Consider the following 23,407-nt stretch of genomic DNA (forward strand, 5'->3'; position numbering starts at 1 on the left):
AGCAAATAGTGTTTCATGATGGGATCTTTTGGAAAGTTTCACATTGACCCCCTTGACCACGAATTTCCAAAGCTAATAAAAAAGCTCATATTCATAAAACTGCTAAACCAAAATTAAATAAGACAAGGATTAATGATGTGGGTTGAATGAACTGATGAAAATGTTTAAAATTTTTACAACTTTTTTTGAGACTTGGTATCTTAATCTTATTTTTTATATTGAAGAGAACCTTCTCTTAAAACTATATATTACTTAGAGCAATTTAGTGAACTATATACTTTTATAAAAATAGATTGCATCTGTTTATAAATGTATCTTTTATTCTACATGACCCTTCCAGAATTTGGAAGACTCTTAAAGCTTCCTTATTTTTATGGTAAAATAGTCATTTACATCATTTTAGTAAATAATATTTTTTAGTAAATAAACACAACTAGAAACTTTGGAATGTCATGTTTGAAAGTGATATATATCAAGTTAGATGTAATCATATAGACTTGTCATTACTGAGATCTAAAACTGCCCTTTCCTTGAAACCTAAAAACTAGTTTGTTGACCTGAAAAAAATTTCAAGCAATCAAAAAAAAATGAATATAGAAGATTATAAAGGCAGCTTTTTAGCCATCTTATGTATAGACCTCAAAGAAAGATAATTAGTATACACTAGAGATATTTAAACTCTGAACCAAGAATCATTGTCAGATGGCCAGTGCCAGCCTCATTCTGTTATCTAAAGGTGCTTCAAACTTGGACTGGAGTTTACCTTACAAACAGCAGACCTGGGTTTGATTTCTGGCATCCTATATAGTCCCCCAAGCACTAGAAGTAATTTCTGAGTGCAGAACTAGGAGTAGTTTTTTCTGAGCATCGCTGGGTGTAGCACCCCAAAAATAAATAGGATGCTTCAAATTCAAGTCTAAAATCTGACAGCTGCCTACTGAATTCATTAGAAACTGGACTTCTGATCAACCTTGTTTTTCTTTTGTTTCTGTAACAATCACCCCCACTTCTCCCCCAGAATGCCTACAATTAATCTAGGATATTCTTTATTATAATGTCTTAGAAGATGATATATTTGATCTTTATAAACAAAATCTTCTTCATGAGGAAGTAGTCCACATTATTTTAGATTCAGGTTTATTTTTGAAAATTTATGTTTATTGTGGCTTCAAATTTAAATTACAGTTAATCAGGATAAATTGGGCCACATGCAGTGTTGCTATGGTTGCAGGGCTCTTTCTGACTCTGTGTTGGGGGGATCACACCTGATAATGCTCAGGAGACCCAACCCTGAGGATTCACTGGGTTGGTTGCTTACAAAGCAAGTGCCTTAATAACCTCTGTACTGCTTCTTCAGTCTTAGGAGAAAAATGTTATCTCTGCCCTATCTCTTCTAGAATTAGTGCCTTCTGTTTATATAGTAGTAGATGAAATGATTTTAACTAGTTTGTTTTATTCTATTCCAGTAACCTTTTGCCCAAAGATTTTGTAGTTTACACCTACAACAAGGAAGGGGCTCTTATCTCTGACTACCCTGATGTACAGGTAATTAATTTTCTTAATTCTTTAATAGCATTAAAATCATAATTTAAAAATGAGTTTTACTCAGGTATTCAGGATTGTTAAATTATAGATCCTAAGACACAAGTTCAATATGTTAAAGGAGTTGTCTTGATAGAATTTGGTGATAATAAGAAAGGATTAAGTTGGGACCGGCAAGGTGGCGCTAGAGGTAAGGTGTCTGCCTTGCAAGCGCTAGCCAAGGAAATATCAAGACCGTGGTTCGATCCCCAGGCGTCCCATATGGTCCCCCCAAGCCTGGGGCAATTTCTGAGCACTTAGCCAGGAGTAACCCCTGAGCATCAAACGGTGTGGCCTGAAAAACAAAAAAAAAAAAACAAAAAAAAACAAAAAAAAAAAAGAAAGGAGTAAGTTTTAGATATTTTCAAATGATATATATTCTTATTTTTTAACTGAAACTTTATTTATTTTGGATTTTTGGGAACACACCTAATGGTGCACAGGTACTACTCCTAGCTCTGTTTTCAGAAATCAGTCCTGGCAGGCTTGGGGGACCCTATGGGATGCCAAGGATCAAATCCAGGTTGACTATGTGCAAGGCAAACTCCCTACTCTTGTACTCTGGCCCCCCAAACTTTATATTTTTTAAGGCACATCTTTCTTATTAGAACATTTGAGTTTCCATTAGTAAAGTTAAACATTTCTTTGCTATCATAGTTTTAATATTTTGTTGAAAACAATTTTAAGAGCTCTGGTTCTCTTACATAATAGTCTATGTTCCTACTATTTCCCCCCTCGACTTATTAATGTTTTGCTAAGTTGAATTGTATATATTAGTTATAAACTTTCATAGCACTAAAATTAGATCATTTATTTTTTTGGGGATGCTACACCTCAGGGCTTATTCTTGGCTTTCTGCTTAGGGACCATTCCCAGAGATAGCTTGGGGACCATATGAGATGCCAGGAATTGAATCTGTGTTTGCCTTCTATCTCTCCAACCTTTTAAATATTTTTATTATTATTATTAATATTACTACTACTACTACTACTACTACTACTACTACTACTACTACTACTACTATTACTACTACTACTACTTTTGGTTTTGGGCTATACCTGGCAATGTGGAGGGGTTATTCCTGGATCTACACTAAGGAATCATTGCTGGCAGTGTTCTATGGACTCTGAGGATGCCAGAGATCAAAGCAATGTGCAAGGCAAGCATCCTACCTGCTTTTTAAATTTTGGCTTTTTAAATCTTCAGCCTTTTAAATGTATTATTATTATTTTTGGGGGGGCGGTTACACCTGGTCATAGTCAGGAGTTGTTTCTAGCTCTGTACTCAGGTATTACTTATGGCAGTGTTCTGGGAGCCATTAGTTGCCAGGGATCAAACCATGTCAGTTACATTTAATGGAAGCATTCTACCTGCTGTACTATCTCTCCAGTCCATTAACATTTATTCTTGATTAAAGTATAATCACTATACAAGACTGTAAATGTTTTATGTTACAAGGTTACCATACCTTCCAATCCTGCCACCAAAATGCTGTATCCTGACACCTTGGTCTGAACTCCCTTCATTCAGTTTGTAAGAGTTTGTACTCATTAAACATTATTTGTATTTTTTTCCTTTAAAAATATCTCATATGAGTGAGATAATTATTTATTCCTCCCTCAGGCTTATTTCACTTAGCATGATCTTCTTTAGTTGTATCCATGTGATTTCAAAGGGCAGGATTTTATTTTGTGTATATAGTTGGGTAGTTTATTTTGTGATAAGTGTTTTTCATAATACTTCAACTTCTTGATCCACGTATCTGTCATTGAACATGGGTTATTTCTAAAGCTGGGCTATTATTGTAATGAACGTAAGTGATATATCTTTTCAAATTAGTGTTTTTGTATTTTTTGGGGGGGATTGCATACCTGGTGGTGCTCAGGGCTTACTCCTGGCTCTGCATTCAGGAATTACTCCTGGTGGTGCTTGGGGATCATATGGAATGCCTGTATCGAACCAGGGTCAGCCTCATGCAAGGTATGTTTCCTATCCAATGTACTATCTCTCTGGCCCATTAAAAATTTTTGAATAGATAGCTAGGAGTTATATTGCTGACTCAGATAGTAGTTCTATTTTATTGGTTTTTGGGCCACATCCGGTGATACTCAGGGGTTACTCCTTGCTGTGCACTCACAAATTACTCCTGGTTTGGGGGACCATATAGGACATCGGGATTGGAACCACCATTCTTCCTGGATTGGCTGCGTGCAAGGCAAATGCCCTACTGCTGTGCTATCACTCTGGACCCATTAGTTCTATTTTTTTCTTACTTTCTTTTCCCTGTTATTGTTGTCATGGCCAGAGGTCAAAGAAGTAGCAGTAATACTTGCCCACTAGATTGTGGTGTTTTCCAGGGACTGCATACTTGATTGTGGTTGTTGCACAACTGGTGTAGCTCTCATCTTCACATGTTGGTTGTGGTGCTGAGGATCTCTATGCAATAGCATTACTAGGATCATATTGGGCCTGGAGGGCAGTGCTGGGGAGTAAACATGTTTGCAATGACAAATGTGCTCAGAAAAATATTTTAGGGGCTGGAGCAATACTACAGCAGACAGGGCATTTTCCTTGCACACTGCCAATCAAGGTTCAATCCCCAGCAATCCATATGATCCCCTTAACCTGCCAGGAGTGATATCTGAGAATAGAGCGAGGTGTAACCCCTGAACATTACTGGGTGTGGTCCAACTCCTACCCCTCACTAAAATAAAATAATTTAGGGGCCAGAGCTATAGTACAGTATAGAGTAAAGCAGCTAGGGTACTTGCCTTGCACGTCACCAACCTGGGTTTGATCTCTAGCACCTCATATGGTATCCTGAGCTTTCCTAAGTGCAGAGTCAAGAGTAAGCCCTGAGTACGTCCCAGTGTGGCACCCCTCCCCAAATTTTACTTCCCAATAAAAACTATGTGAAAGAAAAGAAAATTATCACAGGAAAGTAATGTTAAAGAATTTTTTCAGGGGTCAAATCTATAGTGCAGCACGGATGATGTTTGTAATGCACAGTACTAACCAGAGTTTGATCCCTGGGACCTCATATGGTCCCCTTGGCTACCAGGAGTGATTCCTGAGTGTCGAGCTACACTCAGTACTATTGGGCATAGCTCCCAAATCAAAATAAATAAACTATATAAAGTGTTTACCTTATGGAGATTTATCTCCCTCCTTATAATTATTAACCTTTTAAAAATTTAGATGTTTGCATTTTCTTTTTTGGAAGGAGGATTTGAGCCATACCCAGATCTGTGCTCAAGGCTTACTCCTGTTTCTGGGTCAAAAATTACTCTTGGTGAGCTCAGGAGTCTTTATGTGGTACTACTGGGTACTGAGGGTATTGAACAAGGGTGTTCTTGTGCAAGGCAAGACTTAATCCTTGTTCACTCCAGTTCTTTATATTAGTTAATAGAGTTTCTTAGATTAACTTTAATGTTTTAAATGTTGTTGTTTAAATGTTAAATTTAACAAAGTTATTTTGTTCTTATTTCTAGGCTAAACGGTTATTAGAATATATAACTATTAGGATTTATACTATCCTCTGCCTAAATATTTATGATAATAGATAATCTGATGATAGTCTAAAAATGGCATGTGAGATACCACTAATATGAAATAGAATTTTTATTGTACTGAAAAGAAACTTGTTAACTCTGCCATTTCTATGATGATTTTATTTTAGCAATGTACTTGCTAGAATAGTATCTAAGGATAATACAGTTTTTATTATTTAGAATCACTGTCATTATCGGGGCTATGTGGAGGGAGCTTATAATTCATCCGTTGCTCTTAACAACTGTTTTGGGCTCAGGTAAGAAATTTTCTTTATCAATTTATTTTTCTTTTCCCTGTTTCTTGCCACTTTGCCTATCTCTGTCTCTAAATGAAGTCATTTTTCGGTGACTTAAAATTAAAATTTACCTTTGTGTTTTTGATGGCCTAAAAAGTATTTCTCTGGGGCCTGAGCAATAGCAGACCAGTCAGGGCATTTGCCTTGCACATGGCTTACAGATTTAATTATTGGCTTCCTATATGGTCCCCCAAGCACCTCCAGAAATAACCCTTGAGTACCGAGCCAGGAGTAAACTCTGAGTGTTGCTGGTGTGGTCCAAAAACAAAACCAAACTAAAGAAAAGTATGTTTTTCACACTATTCCTCCTGGCATGAAATACTATTGTTGGTGAATTTTAGTATCTAAAAATAAAAATGTATTACTTTGAGACTGCTAAATTTATGCTTTTGAAAATAAAACACAATTTTAATTTTTGGTTGTACTTTCTGTTTACAAAACATTCACATAGATTTTGATTAAATATAAGGACTGTGAAAAAAGGCTTACCTCTATATGGAGGTAGGCTGAGGGTCAGAGTGATTGTCTCACATATGATAGTGTTTTGAAGGGATAAATATTAAAATTATAAATTTTGGGGGCTGGAGATATAGCACAGCAGTAGGGCGTTTGCCTTTCATGTGGTCGATCTGGGATGGACCCAGGTTCGATTCCTGGCATCCTATATGGCCCCTTAATCCTACTTGGAGCAATTTCTGAGTGCAGAGCCAGGAGTAACATTTGAGCACTGCCAGGTGTGGCCCCAAAACTAAAACAAAAAACAAACAAAAAAACAAAACCCAACAAATTTTTTTGTTGATGCTGGGGACTGAACCTAGGGCTTCAAATATGCAAGGCAAGTTGTCTACCACTGAGTTACCTCTCTGGCCCCATAAAATAACATGGGATGACTGATTGCATTTAATTCTATGTCTGTTTTGAGGGTAGTGTTTGGGCCACTTCCAACTTTTTCGAGTGCTATTCTTGGTTCTGTGCTCAGGGTTGATCTCTTGAGGGGCTATATAAGTGGTGTTAGAAATTTGAACTGGAGTGTACACGGTGCAATGCAAACACCTGAAATCCTGTACTAGCTCTTTGGCTATATAACTATATAAGATAGTTTTGATTATTTCTTTTTAGTCAATAATTCTTAAAGATACTTTTTTTTTTTTTTTTTTAACCACAGCTGGCAGTGGTGTTACTCTTACTTCTGTGCTCAGAATTCACTCCTTTCGGGTTCTGGGAACCATGTGGGATGCCAGAGATCTAACCTGGTTGACTGGTTCAAGGCAAATGTCCTACCTGCTATGCTATTGCTTTGGCCCAAACTGTTTTTTTAAAGTAATGTTCTAGGTAAAACTCTACAGTACAGTTTTCAAAATATGCTTGAGTAAAGTAAGCCAGGCGTTAAGTAACTTGTGAAGTATTCCATAGCTAGTAAGAGACATTTGGGAATCAAACTCTGATCTTTTGGCTCCATCCTCTATATTTTAGCTACTTTTCTTTCACCATTTTTTTTTCCTTTTTTTCTTTTTTTTTGGTTTTTGGGCCACACCCGGCAGTGCTCAGGACTTACTCCTGGTTGTCTGCTCAGAAATAGCTCCTGGCAGGCATGGGGAACTATATGGGACACCGGGATTCGAACCAACCGCCTTAGGTCCTGGATTGGCTGCTTGTAAGGCAAACGCAGCTGTGCTATATCTCCGGGCCCTCTTTCACCTTTTATTATTAGGTAATCAGGTAGAGAGGTTTTTTAAGCAGCAATGTTATTTATTTATTTACTTATTTATTTATTTTGTGAAGCAAGAAAGTTTTATTGAATGAAGCTTGCTTAGAAAGATGTGAGAGGAAAGAAAGAAGTTTGCATTTGAAAGAGAACATATGCTTCTTTAGATTGAAATAAGCAAGTAAAGAAACAGAGATAAGAGAACAAGTCATGTGTTCAAGGAGCACACAGGTTTGAAGAGTAAGACCCAGATTATTTTTGGGAAGATGTAGTCTCCTTTAAATTTGCATCTACTGTTTCTAAAGCCTTTGTTTTTTCTCTGTACCATGCTACTCATTCTTATACATACATATTAAGAATCACAACTTACATTCAAGTTTTTAAATATTTCTTTTCCTATGTGATTTTTTTCCCTTTACTCTTATTTTGTTTGTATATTGCAACATTAGAGGATTGCTGCATATGGAGGATATGAGTTATGGAATTGAACCCCTACAAAACAGCTCTCATTTTGAGCATATCTTTTATCCAATGGATGATATTCACAAAGAACCTCTAAAATGTGGGGTTTTTAATAATGATATAGAAGAAAAAATGGCAAAGGAAGAAGAACAACCATCTGGCACCACTCAGTTACTTCGAGTAAGAATATAATTTAATGCTTCATGATTCAGAGAATGTTTTTTTAATGTGTTTCTAATGCACTAAATCAATACTTATCCCTGTTTTGCCACCTATATGCCAGGCACATAGGTGATTAATTTTAGATTGATGTGCAACATGCATTTTCTGTCATATTGAGTATAGCCAAGCTTTTGCATGTATTGTGTGTTATGAAACTAGGCAGAAATATTAAAACTCTGTGTGTGTGTGTGTGTGTGTGTGTATTTGTGTGTATGTGTATTCCTCATTGCTACAGAAAGTTCATTGTATAGTGTTCTAGAGAAAGTATATGAGCTGTAGGATTTCTTTTTTTTGGGGAGAGGGGCACATCCATTTATACTCAGGATTTGCTCCTGGCAGAGGATCTCTGCCTCAGGGATCATTTCTGGGTGAGATAGGTGTGGGTGGGTTTGGGGCTCATTTATGGTACCAGGGATTGAAATTATGATCAGATGTGTACAAGGCGAGTGCTTTAGGTGGTATACTATATCTCTCTGGCCCTGAGAACAATAGCATTTTTGTTTTTTTTTCTGGGGAGGCTACACCCAGTGATGCTCAGGGATTGTTACACCTGGCTTGGGGCACCATATGGGACGCCGGGGGATTGAACCACAGTCCATCCTAGGTTAGGGCTGGCAAGGCAGACACCTTACCTCTAGTGCCACCACACCAGCCCCAACAATAGCATTTTTATTTGAATTCCTTTTATTCAAACTTGGAATAGTGATTTGATCCCAAGATAGGAGTCAAAGAATGGAGATTTGGCTTTAGGACATGTATATCTGTGTTTTAGACATTAAAAGATGTCAAAATATGAATTATATCATAATTCACTGTTTACTCTTGAGTTGGGTCTCTTAGAGACTAAATGTTTTTAGGACTAGATCAAATTTAGCTGCAGGCAGTTGTCTTTTCTACAAGAGTTGATAATTGCTTTTGTTTTAGAGGCTTGTGACTTTCCATTATATTTTAATTAACTTGGACTAGTTTGACATTATTTTCATTTCCCTCTTGCCATTCAGTCTTTGATTACTATACTCTTTAAAATTTTTCCGTTTTCCTTGGTCTTTATTTAGAGCATGTCTTGATGTTTAGAAGCTACTGCTGGCTCAGTCCTTGGGGTAGGGGTGATTGCTCCTGGTTGTGTTTCTCCCTCATGTTATACTGGAGATTTAACCTGAACCTCTTGCATGAAAAGTATGTCCTTCAGCTCCAGCTCTCTCATGAAATATTTTTTGTTTTGTTTTGTTGTTGTTGTTGTTGTTTTTGGTTACCCCACTGGGGTAACTGCTCAGGACTTACTCAGGGATCACTCCTAGTGGTGCTCATGGTAGGTACTTATAAATAATGCTGGGGACTGAACCAGAGTCTATCAAATAAGACAGATGCCTTAACCCTGTACTGTTTATGGTCTAGGACTAGTCTTTTTTAACTTTAATCTTTGGACAGTGTCATTTTAAATCTATCTCATGTTTTATAGTAAATTATATAGGTTTCAATGTACAGAATTATATTTTATATATATATATATTTATATATTTTACCATACTCATCACCAAAATTTTATGTTTTATCTAGCGCTATAAAGTTTATCTCCTTTACCTTTTTTACATATCCTCAAATCTCCTTCCTTTAACCTTCAATCATTTATCTGTAGTTTAGAGTTTAAAATTGTTCATATTTTGCTCTCACTTCTGCTCTGGGTTATTCATTATTATTGTTGTTATTACTGCATAGTTCTTCAATGTTATTGTTATTTTTTATTTTGGCGTTATTCGTTATTATTACTGAATAGTTGTTTAACTCAGTATATTAATGGAATTTCCTATCAAAGTGCGTGTGTATGTTTGTGTGTGTGTGTGTGTGTGTGTGTGTGTGTGTGTGTGTATGTGTATAATTGTGGTACTCAGTAATTTGGCTTAGGAAAAATATAAATCATACTAACTTTAAACTAGAATTTTTGTGAAGCTAGTAAAGATAGTTGATATAACTTTACAAAAACATGTTTTGAGTCAAAATAGAAAACTAACCTGAGAAATATAATGTTATGAACCAAACATTATGTCTAAAATTTATTTGAAAGTTAAAATGGGAATACCAAAGACCCTATTATTTACTTAATTGATTTAGATATATTTAGATATATTAATTAAAATAATATAAGACATGAAGTAAGTGACAAGATTAGGGTAAAATTATTACATATTAAAATTTTATAAGCATATGACATTTTCTAATGCTGGCTGATGTTTATGTTTTTGCTAGAGAAGAAGAGCTGTCTTGCCACAGACTCGCTATGTGGAGCTGTTCATTGTCGTTGACAAAGAAAGGGTAAGATTGGTCGTAGTTTTCCTTTATCCTGAAAAGCAAATTGAAACTGATTATCCCATAATTGAAATACATAATATAATGTAATCTAAAAACTAAGATGACCCTTCCCATTAAATATACTATTTATAATACGAAAAGATGAATATAGCAGATTGACTTAATTCTTTTCTTGGTCATTTTTCCCCTCACTGTTGTTTTGACTGATTGGTTTTACTGTATTTCTTTCTTCCCTTTTTTCTGGAGGAGGATGGTCATTCTTATGATTTTCAGGGGCTATTCTGAGTATGATTTTCAGGAATTACTCCTCTTGGTTCACTTTATGGAGAGCCGTGAGGTCTCAGGTATTGAATGAAAGTTTCTGTATGCAGTTCATGTGTTCAGTCTGTTGAATCATCACATTTTTTTGCCAAATTTAAGTGAAACTGTGTTGCCTTTAATCAGTCTTGAGATTATTCTAGAAGTCGTTAACACTGTGAAATATATTCTGATAATCAGGTTCTGCTTGTGGCCTAGAATTTCTAGAATTTTAGCTAATTATATTTTCTCTTTAAGAGACAGAAAACGTCCAGGAACTTGCATGCTTTAGAAGAGATTAGATTAGTTCCTAATTAGCATTTATCATTAATTTCATTGTATAGGATAACAAAGGATATTTCATGCTCTAAGACCAGGACTTTAGGTGTTTTCAATGATATGATTTCATTGGCAACAATAACAAAACAGACAGTGGGGGCTACATTAAATAAAAGTTTCTGCATGGCAATAAAAAAAAAGAAAAATCATTGGCTAAGTGTTCTCTAAAGGTTTGATAAAATTGACCTGTTAAGCCCTTCTGGGCCATGGAGTCATTCTTCTTCTTCTTCTTCTTCTTTTTTTTTTTTAATTATTTTTACTATGATCAAAGTGAATTCAACAAAAACAAAAACAAAAAAACAAAAACAACAACAACAAAAAAAAGGGCCCGGAGAGAGAGCACAGCGGTGTTTGCCTTGCAAGCAGCCGATCCAGGACCAAAGGTGGTTGGTTTGAATCCCGGTGTCCCATATGGTCCCCCCTGCCTGCCAGGAGCTATTTCTGAGCAGACAGCCAGGAGTAACCCCTGAGCACAGCTGGGTGTGGCCCAAAAAACAAAACAAAACAAAAAGTGAATTACAAGTTTTTTACAGGTACATAGTCATGGAGTTATTCATGGAGTCATTCTTTTATTTTTTTTTAAATAATTTTTATTATGTGAATTATAAGTGAATTACAAGTCTTTTACAGTAATGTTTAAGGTACATAGTGACAAAGAATTAGGGCCCTTCCCACCACCAGTGTTTTCCTCTCTCCACCCCTGTTTCCAGCATGTATTCCATACCTCCCCACTTTGTCCCTTGGCTGCTAGTATAAGAGGTCTTCTTTGTGTATAGCTTATTATAGATTGGGTATTGATTTTGGTGTCATTGACTTTGGGTGTGGTGCTTAAGTCTGGTCATTTTTTTATTTCCACTCAATGTTCATACGGTTGTTCATATAGTTGTTCTTAGTACCATCCATTTTCCCCCCTCAAGTTATGAAGGAGAACAAGATTTTTCAAGTTCTGTGGTTATGTTGGAAAAAGAAAAGAAAGAAAGAAGAGGAAAATAAAGGAAAAAACGCTAAAAGGAAAAAGCAAAATCAAAAAGAAATCAAAAACATAACAAGAACAAAGGAGACTTCAATACGTCCCTGTCAACATTTGATAGGTCAACCAGGCTGAAACCCAACAAAAATATACTAGCCCTGAAAAGAGAAATGGAAGAAAGAGACCTAGTAGATATATATAGTACACTCCACCCCCAGAAACCTGGGCACACATTTTTCTCCATTGTACATGGGTCATTCTCTGGGATAGACCACATTCTGGCACATAAAACACCTCCATAAATCAAGAGGATAGAAATTTTTCAGGCTACCTTCACTGACCACAACGCTCTGAAATTAGATGTGAACTACAAAGGGACACAGAAGAACATTAACAACTGGAAATTAAACAACCTGCTACTGAACAACCAGTGGGTCTGAGATGAAATCTAGGAGGATATCAAAACTTTCCTGGAAACAAATGACAATGAAGACACAAATTATCAGTATCTATGGGACACAGCAAAAGTGGTACTGAGAGGAAAATTTATAGCTTTGCAAGCACACATCAGGAAGGAAGAAGGGGCATACCTCAATAGCCTAATGACACAGATAATAAAATTAGAAAATGATCAACAAAAGGAACCAACAATAGGATTAGAGCAGAAATTGATGAAGTGGAAACCCAAAAAACAATCTGAAAGATCAATGAAAGCAGAAGTTGGTTCTTTGAAAAAAATAAACAAGATAGACCATTGGCAAAACTCACGAAGAAAGAGAGAGAGAGAGCAACCTGATAACCCGTATTAGAAATGAAAGGGGGATATCCTACAGATATTTCAGAGATTCAAAAAGTAATCAGAGACTACTTTGAGAAACTCTGTGCTACCAAACATGAGAACCTGGAAGAAATGGATAATTATTGGATGCTTATAACCTTCCATGGTTCAATATGGAGGCTGGAGCATATCTAAACACCTCCATCACTATTGAGGAAATTAAAACCGTAATCAAATGTCTGCCTAAAAACAAAAGCCCAGGCCCAGATGGATTCACTAATGAATTCTTTCAAACTTTCAAGGAGAACTGCTACCAATCCTGGCCAGGCTCTTTCATGAAATTGAAAAACAGGAACACTTCCAAATAGCTTTTATGAAACCAACATCACCTTGATACCAAAACCAGACAGAGATGCTGCCAAAAAAGAAAATTACAGACCAATATCCCTGATGAACACAGTGCAAAGATCCTCAACAAACTCCTGGAAAATAGGATCCATGCCTCATGAAGAAGATCATTCACTACAATTAAGAGGGAATTCCCTTGACCTAGGAGGTACAGAGTTTCTCCACCCTTGAAGCATACTGTCATAGAAGCTACTATGGGCTCCATAAATGCTCATTTTCGAAACCCATGGTCTTTTTATGGTGCCAGGAAATTTTCAGCTCAATTGTGGATGACAACTCAGTCCTCTGTAGCTAGAGATCTTGGTATTTCAACGGGTCATAGGACAATGTCTAGGATAGAGTTTTTTGTGATTGTTATAGAAGATCTGTTCTGTCATGTTTCTTATAGTCAGTCTTATGTAATTATGTAATCTTGGTTTTTGCACAGATCCTAGGTTGAAGCCTAGGATCGTCTTTCCTTATGGCACCAGAAGTTCTGCTCAGTCACTCTTGTCCAAGTCAGAATTCTGGGATTAGAGATCTTGGTTTTTGTTTTCCCTCCACTGTTGTTCCCAGCATGCATCCATCCCATATCCCTCTCTTTTACCTCCCAGGCTGCTAGTATAAGTTGTCCTCTCCGTGTCAAGTATGTTGTAAATTGGGTATGGATTCTGTTGTTGTTGGCCTTGGATTTGGTGTTTAAGTCTGATCATTTTTTAAATTCTACTCAATGTTTACATGACTGTTTGGTCTTGGTACCCTCCATTATTTCCCCCTCCAATTGTGAGGCGAAACAAGATGGTTCAAGTTGTGTGGTTCTGTTTGAAGGAAAGAAAAAAAAAAACGAGGCAAAAATCAAACAAGCAAAAAATGGAGTCCTTTTAGAGAATTTATCTATCAATTTAAGAGAAGAAAGGGAAAAGGAAGAAAAAACATAACAACAATACAAAATTTTTTTTTTTGCATAGGCACAGTAAATATTGGGGAGATTAGAAAGGGAATTCCCTTGGCAAGAAGAACATTTTTAATTAGTACTAGTTTGGAGAAAATTAAATTATAGTGTTTTTTATTATTTCAAGTTTGTATTTTTTTTTTTTATTCCTCTTACTGAAATGTGTCTTAGATTTATTACTTTGAAAATGCAGGTGAATATGTAAATGATTCCAATTAGGTTAAAATGGTATATTTGGATTTTTTTTTAGTTGTAACAGATTATAGGATTTTTTTTTAAATTACTTTGATGATAATGATTTTTCTTCTTTGTTTTTCAGTATGACATGATGGGAAAAAATCAGACGGCAGTGAGAGAAGAAATGATTCGTTTAGCAAATTATTTGGATAGTGTAAGTTGAATTTTGTATCAGGTAGGATTGTTTTATCCTATCTTCTCTCAACTTCAGAACAAAATTTAAAAACTTTTTTGAGGCATCAGAGACAGGAAAACAAGTTGGCCTTTATGCATTGCATGCAGAGGGTTGGGTTTTATTACTGGCTCCCCAACACCCCACAAGCACCATGAACCTCTGAACATCGCCCCTCCAATATTTTAATTTTAAGCTCTGATTATTCTAGGAATGATGCATTCTTTTAGGTATATGTTTTCTAGTTTGTTCCCTCTCTATTTTTAAGCATGAAAGGCAAGTATAGTTGTAGAAAGATTGTGACTTCTTATTAGCATCTACTTTATTTCAAGGTAGGCAGAGGTGTGACTAGCATTTGTAGAGTCTTTGGATTCTTTGTTCTTAATAAAGCAAACTTCTTTAAGACAACATTAAAGACTGTTTCATTTGAATATATTTCTGTAATATAATCAAGATGTTAATGACACTGTTAATCGTGTTTTATTGAGTATTTATAGACATACATACATATGTACATATATGTATTTCTTGGGGGATACACCAGTGATACTCAGGTTTACTACTCTTGTTTCTGCACTCAGAAATTACTCTTGGCAGGGGGCTGGAGCGATAGCACAGTGATAGGGCAACACAGGACGGACCCTGGTTCTATTTCCAGCATCCCATATGGTCCCTCGAGCCTGCCAGGAGTGATTTCTGAGCTCAGAGCCAGGAGTAACCTCTGAGTGCCACCGGATGTGGCCCAAATACAAACAAACAAACAAATAAAAAAGTTACTCCTCGAAGGCTCAGGACCATAAGGATTGCTGGGGATTGAAGAAAGGTTGGCCTTGTGCAAGGCAAATGACCTACCTGCTGTACTATTGCTTTGGCCCCAAATGCTTTATATTTGTTAATTAATTCTTCACTTTTTATCTGTGAAGTATATATTAGAGTTCTGTAATCCTTTATCTGATTAGAATTTTAGAAAAGGATTTAGAAATTTAGCATCCTGTAATCAAAGTCATTGATATTTCTGTAGTAAAATTAATGAGCACTTACATAAAATAAGATAAATATGCTTTTAAGCTGATATGCTCTGTAGTTTGTATTAAGGCAATTTTTGAACCTTTTAAAAATTACCTTTTATTATTATTTACATTATTGTTAAGCTTTTAGAATGGAAAATAAGGAAGTTTTTTTAATTACTGTGCTTTTATCTCATGGAGAAGGAAGAAAAACAAATTCATGAGAGATTAAGCCTTGTTGAAATAATCTTTTGGGAATGGAGATCCTTTTAAATTTATGTAGTTGAGTTACTTTATCATCTTGCTAAGAGGGATTCTCATATTCTTTAATAATGTTTTATATACTTTTATTTTTGTTTTCTTTCTAGATGTATATTATGTTGAATATTCGAGTTGTCCTTGTTGGACTGGAGATTTGGACAAATGGAAACCTGATCAGTATAGTTGGGGGTGCTGGTGATGTGTTGGCAAACTTTGTACAGTGGCGGGAGAAGTTTCTTATAACCCGTCGAAGACATGACAGTGCACAGCTAGTTCTGTAAGTGATTTTAAAAGGGTACTAAATGAAACTAGTCAGAATAATTATTTTTTTCTTTTTTCATATTTTCTGCTTTTTGGGTCATACTCAGAGGTACTCAGAAATCACTTTATAGTTGGGCTACCTATGTGATGCTGGTATTCAAACCCAGGCTGACATGTAAGACAAGCACCTTTCCCACTGTACCATCTCTCTTACCTAGAATAGTGGTTCTTTTTTTCTTAATTTATTTTTATGATCATATTTCAAGTTTTTAAAAGCAGTAATATAAATAAGGAAGACTTAGTTTGATATCTTAGGAGAAGCAACAGTGTGATAATGCTATCACTTTTATTCCCATTTGGGCTTACTACCTCATTTTTTGTATTATTTTCTAATTTGTTTCTGTGGAAGGATATTTGTAATAAAACTTAATTATTTAATTCTATTATTATTGAGGTTTTGTGGGTTACAATATTTTTAATGATTATGCTTTTGATATACAATGTTACTGAACTATCATCACCAAAGTTCTGAAGTTTCACCATTACTGTCTTCAGTGCTTTCTTCTCTGCCTTATTATCCTCATCTCTCATGCTTGGTAAACTCAGTTCTGTTGTTAGAGTTCAAGTGTTTATTTTCCTGGTACATTGTCCATTTTATTTATTTCTTTATATATCAAATATAAGTCAGATTATTGTGGACTTGGCTCTCTTGAACTTAATTTGCTTAAAAAGGCACCCTCTAATCAGTACAATTCTTATAAAAGGCAAGAGTTCATCTTATACCTGAGTAGTATTTCATTATCCACTCATCTGTGAGCATTTGGATTGTTTTCCAGATCTTGGATATTGTAAATGTGCTGTAGTGAGCAATATGTATTTTTTTTCAAATAAGTATTATTGAATTCAAAGTAATCTTTGGATTTATTCATAGACTTAGAATTTCTCAGATTATACAAAAGGTATAGATTTAATTCTTTTGTAAGTCACCATACTGTTTTCTACTAAGATTGAACAAGATGTTAGTTCTTACAGTGCATGAAGGGTTTCTTTTATACCATATCTCTTCCAGTACAGAGATTGTTTCTATCCTTCTTGATAGAAGCCATTCTCACTGTTGTAATATTTTGCTATCATTTTGATTTGCTTGTTTTAGATAATGAACACTCTTTCATGCCTGTTGACGATCTGTATGTCTTTTTCAGAAAGGCTGTCTAGAGCACAGGCCGAGGTGGGATGGGTAGGATGGACACTTGAGATATTGGTGATGGGAACGAAAAAAAAATTATATGCGTTGGGGTGAAGAAAAAAGAAATTAAGTATATTTGCTATAAAAAATAATAAAAGAAACAAAGAAAAGAAGGAAGGAAAGAAGGTAGAATAAAAGAAAGAAAAAAAGAATGATACTTGAGTGTAACTATCATTAATCATAGTATCTCAACAAAAGTTGGTGAGTGGGTGATTCCAGAAATGAATCAAGTGGAACAGGAGAAATGGGACTTTTGAAAAGCAGAAAAGGCCGTTTGCGGCCTTCCGTACAACATTTTGTGGCCCTGCCCTAGAGGAATCTTTTTTTGTTTTGTTTTGTTTTAGTTGTTTGGGTCACACCCCCCAATGTTCAAGGCTTACTACTGACTTTGCACTCAAGGATCACCCCGACTTTGCCTCCTGTGGCCCCCAAGTAAATTGAGTTTGAGATCCCTGGACTACAGGCCATGTAGTTGTCACCACTACCTAATTTCTGTGTCATACCATGGCCCCAAAACCAACAGCCATACAGTGTATCATATAGTCCTGGTCAACCTCACTATGTATCTCAATATAGCTCTTAATGATTAGTATATATGTAAATATTACAACTAAAGGAATACAAATTGGTGAGCACTTTGGCTGAATCTTCATGTACTGCATGTTCATGAAGTAAAAATATGTGAGCACCACATAATAACTTTAAGAGTAAGTGAAGAGAAGTAGTAGGGAAGGAGGGAAAAATAAAAAAAAAACTTCCCCCTAAAAAATTGAAAAGAGGACTTTTGTACTGAAAAGAAAGCTCAAAGGACTAGGTTATATGTTTGATCTTTGGAATTATCTGATTCTCCAAGAACTACTTAGAGTGACCCTCAAGTATTGATCTTTATATATTAGGGAGATATAATTAGTGAATAGTATTGTATGTTTCAGGTGTATAGCTTTGTATTCTGATTCACACCTCTATTATGATTTCCAAATGCTTATCTTTTTGCTATTTTCCCCATTTTCATAAATTCTATATAGTTTAATATACTGAGAAATTGAAGCAATCTGCTCTTTCCCTTGCAATAACATTTTATAACTTTGACTTTTTTTTTTTTTTTTTACTTAGGAAGAAAGGTTTTGGTGGGACTGCAGGAATGGCATTTGTGGGAACAGTGTGTTCAAGGAGTCACGCAGGCGGAATTAATGTGGTACATTTTCTTATTTCTTTTTCTTTTTTTTTTTTTTAAACAAAAAATTTTATGATCTCCACATAAAGGAAATACTGCTGGAGGGATGGGCAGCCTTGGAATTCATTGAATTGGCAGCCCAAGTCCACAAAATGCCATGTTCCTTCCATCTCTCCACGCACCTCCATTTGGTATTGTCGTCCTTCTCAGGCTGCTGCTGGACATACACTGCAAGTTCTTTCTGGGATTGCTTTTTCGAGTGGAAACATCTTCCAGAGGTCTTGTCTCACTTGGTACCATTCAGGTTTAAAGTCATTCAAGTGCACATCACCAATAGAGCATTGCTTTAGCATTTCTCTGGCATCAGAGGAATGGCCCACATCTTCAAAGCTTTCAGTTACATTTTCTCTAGCTTGTTCTAGCAGAGCCTCCTTTCTACCAGGGTATTCATTAATGAAGTGGGTGAATTGTAGACTCACCAATGGATCCCCAGCCTTATTTCTCTCATGGAATTGCATTTCACCATCTCATTCAACTGGCAGAAGTTGACTGGTTTCTCGATCTCCTGCCACATCCTGTTACTGATGCTAGCTTTCTTATCTAAGAAAGGTCTGAGATCTCTTAACCACTATCTGGGTTTCCTCTGTTTTTCTCTTTTTCTGATGCTGCTATTAGAGCCCAGAGTCTCACACATGCAAAACAGATTCTATACTACTGAAATACATACCAGTTTCCTGAATTTTTTTTGATGCTCAGCTTTGGAAATTTGCTATAGAGTAATGTCAGTTTCTTTACTATATAAATAGATCTTAAAACAAAATTTTGGATTTTATTGAAATATGATAGATGAGCTCTTTCCCTGGAGACCAAACTGTTTTCAAATATTACTATGTGTTTATGAGCTTCTCACTTTTTATAGGAATAAGGAAACAGACCTCTATTTAGGCAATGTAATATAAATTGGTGCATAAATAGAATTGATATATGCATATAAGAACAGAATACAGAGAAATTTCAGCTTCACACAAAAATCTAGATGACCCAAGTTACTCAAATATCTTGATCAAATGTTTTGCTTTAATGCTATAGACATGTTAATTAAGAAGTTAGAATCATGAATTTGTTTTTCCATAATAAAATACCATGACTAATGGATTGGTGCCAAAATAATTGAACTACTGCTTAAAGGGCTATCTATTCAGTTTCATTGTATTGACTTATGAATTTCTATTGGAATAGCGTATAACAGTTATTGGATGCTTGATTTACTTGAGGCTGTCAGTATTATAATGACATATTTTTTTAAGAAAGAAAAATAATTAGAGAAGCAGTATCTTCTATTGATAAAGTATATTAATCATCCTAATTAATATTTTCTTGTGTTTGGAAAGTTTGGACAAATTACAGTGGAGACATTTGCATCCATTGTTGCTCATGAGTTGGGACATAATCTTGGTATGAATCATGATGATGGCAGAGACTGTTTTTGTGGAGCAAAGAGCTGCATCATGAATTCTGGAGCATCGTGAGTAACTGAATTCCTTAATATGAGATTATAGGCTAGTGTTTCTCAAACTGGCATTCTCATCTAATAATTAGAAAAAATGATTCCCAACTCTCCTGAAATTAATTGCATTTTATACCTTTGAGAAGTCATCTTTAAAGATATTAAACAAATAATTCCAGAAAGGTCTAAGAAAAGTGTTTATGTAGACACAAAGATGTAACTACATTCTTTACTAATCAATACCCAGAGTTTAAGAACCGGGAAAAAATTACACCTGAGTTAGATAAGTAGTCTTGTGACATTTATTGGTGGAAATATGTTTAAGGGTATTTCCAGATTATTTGTAGAAAGCATATTTAAAATTATAAAAATGTTACTTGATTTTGGGGCTATGTCCTTGTATGCTATTTCCAATCATTACGAATCACCTCTATTTTTTGGAAAGTTTTGGAAAACTCAACTGTAAGTGAGAAAAGAATTAAAGAAATGTGCTAATTTAATATCTTAGTGGCCACAGGAAATAAGTTGACATCAGGGATATATAAGTTGTTATTCAGGCCATTGGTGGTGGGGAGTTATGTTGTAATGTTGTATGAGTGAAACCCTATCTTTGATAGTATTATAAAACTGAAAGTAAAGCAAATTGGCAAAAAAAATTAATAAGTGATGATAATCCTTTATAGTGATGAAGTAAATAGGAAAAGAAAATCTTTTTAACACCAAAGTCAACTATGATTTTTATTCTTATCTCTGTCTACTCAGAGCACTCAAACTGCATATGATTTTCTGTGGTAACTTCATTTTAAATTAAATAAGTTTTTCCTTCTAGATTGTTTTAGAAAAAAAGAACATTTAAAGAAATGTTTTTCTGAGAACCTGTATTCCTATATAAACTCATTTTAAAACTAACCTGCTTAGAGATGATGACATTTCTGCAGATTAAAATTAGGGATTCAAGTGTAGAAATGCACAATTTTTGTGGCTATTGGGTAATTGATACATTCTGTAGAAAACAATTGGATTTGTACTTGTAAGACAGGCACTGAACTGAACATAAAAATTAATAATGGTAAATAGAGCAAAGGAAATGGCCTAAACTGGCTACAGCACAAACTTTGCATATAGGAACCCTGTGTTAGATCCTGACATTGTATAAGGCATCTTGGGTACAGACCCTGAGTGAGCACCTAGTGAGAACTATCAGCTGTGGCCTAAAAGCAAAAACAAAAACAAACAAACAAAAAAAAGAGAATTGCAAAAAAAGAAAAAAAAAGGGAAATTAAAATACTAAAATTTCTTTAATTTAGTATCTCTTTTGTTTATAAGGTAATTGTTGTTTGATATTTCTACTAGATGTCCTTTAGACTCAAATTCCTGTCTGTACTTTTTAAAACCGGTTCTACCCCCTTCCCCGCCCCATCTTTCCTATGTCAGTAAATGATGTTTCTTTCTTCCTTGTATCTCAGTAGAAAAACTCTAGTGTGATCCTTGACTATTCCCTTACTCCATCTTAATGATTTCCTTTAAAACATCTCAGTACTACAAATGATATTTGCATGCATGATCAAAACTCATTTATATTACATTACGTTGAGTAGTTCATCTTTTTGTAGGTGAATTTCTGTAGGAACCTACTATGTAGTCCTTTTTTTAATACGAGAGTTGTGAGCCTGATAATCATAAGTCAAATAATGTTACATTTGCTCAACACTGATCTCCACATGTTCCCTCCTCAACCCCCTTTTTCTTTCACTCATAGTACAAAGGCAAGTTCTTTTTTTTTTTTCTTTTTGGTTTTTGGGTTACACCCAGCAACACTCAGGGGTTACTCCTGGCTCTATGCTCAGAAATCGCCCCTGGCAGGCACGGGGGACCATATGGGACACTGGGATTCGAACCACCGTCCTTCTACATGAAAGGCAAATGCCTTACAAAGGCAAGTTCTTACAAAAGCCTAGTTATATTCTCATTAATGGCTTCTCATTATTAATTTTCACTGACTCATTCTACTCCAAAGATATGAACTTCCTCTTTATTACTTGAATGTGCCAGGAAGGCTTTTATAGTAAGTTTTTTTCATTTCTTTTCTCAAATGATCTTCCTACAGTTTTCCCGTTTTGATTCAGTTGTCCTAGTGTTTGGACTGACTATTCTAATGGTCTTATGAAAATTTCAGTCAGGGGCTGGGAGAGATAATAGAGGGGTTAAAGACACTTGCCTTGAATAGGACCAGCTCCTTTTAAAATCTGTGGACTGCATATAGTTTTCCAAACACAGCAAGGAGTAACTACTGAACACAGAATCCCAATCCCCTTTCACAACAAAAATTTGCTGGGACTGAAGCCATAGCACAGCAGGTAGGGTGTTTGCCTTGCAAGTGGCCGACTTGTGTATGGTCCCAGGCATTCCATATGGTTCTTCAAAACAGCCAGTAATGACCCCCGAAGTGTAGAGCCAGGAGTAACCTCTGAGCATCACTGGGAATGACCCCCCCCCCCCCCGTGACAGTCTTCTCTTGTCCTTATGATCTTTTTCTTTACCTTCATACCCCCTTTTTATTGCAATCTCTAAAATATACTAACTCTAATGATTATATTTATTGTCAGAATCTTTATAATATTAGCATTAGAGGAGTAAGAATTTTGTTCACTTTGTTGAATGTAGACCATAACCAAGAAGATTGCCTGTGCAGATGAGATGTTCAACATATAATTAGTTAAGTGAATGATGTAAGGAGGAAAAAGGACTCCTCACAATATTCTTAAATAGCAAGAAAATCAAGTATAGAAGACAGTTGTCATAGTCAGAAACCTAATACTAAATACTAATAAAAATATTGTCTTTTTCAGTCTTTTTGTTGTTGCTTTTTTTGTTTGTTTTTCGGCCACACTCCATGACGCTCAGGGGTTACTCCTGGCTATGCACTCAGAAATCACTCCTGGCTATGCACTCAGAAATCACTCCTGGCTATGCACTCAGAAATCACTCCTGGCTTGGGGGATCGAATTGCAGTCCATCCTAGGCTAGCGCGTGGAAGGCCAGATGCCTTATACCCTGCACCACCACTCCGGCCCCTTTCAGTCTTAATTGTAGGCAACTGATATGTTTTTCTCTGTCATCAGTTTCTTGAAATCTTTTAATATTACACATTCAAATACTCTTGTTATGTGGAAGTTAGCAGTGATACCAGAGGTCCCATGTGATTTTTATGTAGTGGGGAGGAAAGAGGAGCAGCTAGAGAAGGTAATCTGCTGCAATCTTTCTCTCCACCATGACACTTATGAACAAACAGATCTAAGACTGATAAAAGTCTTCCTTGAGTCCCTGCATGGTGTGGACTCAAGTCTGCTAGTACCTCCAGATGGCAGTTAAGCCACACCTGACTTGACATCCACTTGGTTAGCCCAGCATGGGATCATTTCTCTTGAAGCTATTGACTCAGGCTAAAGAGGGGAATTGCCCTTTTCAGGAAAGGAGTCAGTGCTAGATCTTATCCAGGCTTTTCAGGTGTATCACCTTTTTTCACAGAAAAGAATTTCAGGAGGGGAAAGACAAGCAGTAAACTAAAAATAGGTACTGTTTATTGGAAAGTTCTGAGGTAGAAGAGAGGATAAGAAAGGGAGATAATAACATATTCAAGAGGGAGTTAGGGCTTCTCCAAAGGTGGAGAGAGCCCCATACACAGCCCAGCATAA

General features: G+C 35.8%; 1 protein-coding gene across 1 annotated transcript in view; it reads left to right on the forward strand.

The window, feature by feature from the left end:
* Positions 1-23,407, forward strand: part of ADAM9 (ADAM metallopeptidase domain 9) — a 102,811-nt gene that overhangs the window by 28,029 nt on the left and 51,375 nt on the right. Inside the window, exons 4-11 of the mRNA XM_049771915.1 lie at positions 1,467-1,545; positions 5,313-5,389; positions 7,583-7,775; positions 10,062-10,127; positions 14,167-14,238; positions 15,632-15,801; positions 18,145-18,226; positions 19,597-19,730. Coding sequence (XP_049627872.1) covers positions 1,467-1,545; positions 5,313-5,389; positions 7,583-7,775; positions 10,062-10,127; positions 14,167-14,238; positions 15,632-15,801; positions 18,145-18,226; positions 19,597-19,730 — 873 coding nt within the window. The remainder of the gene's footprint in view (positions 1-1,466; positions 1,546-5,312; positions 5,390-7,582; positions 7,776-10,061; positions 10,128-14,166; positions 14,239-15,631; positions 15,802-18,144; positions 18,227-19,596; positions 19,731-23,407) is intronic.

Source organism: Suncus etruscus, chromosome 4 (genome assembly GCF_024139225.1).
Source record: "Suncus etruscus isolate mSunEtr1 chromosome 4, mSunEtr1.pri.cur, whole genome shotgun sequence".
Lineage (NCBI taxonomy): Eukaryota > Metazoa > Chordata > Mammalia > Eulipotyphla > Soricidae > Suncus > Suncus etruscus.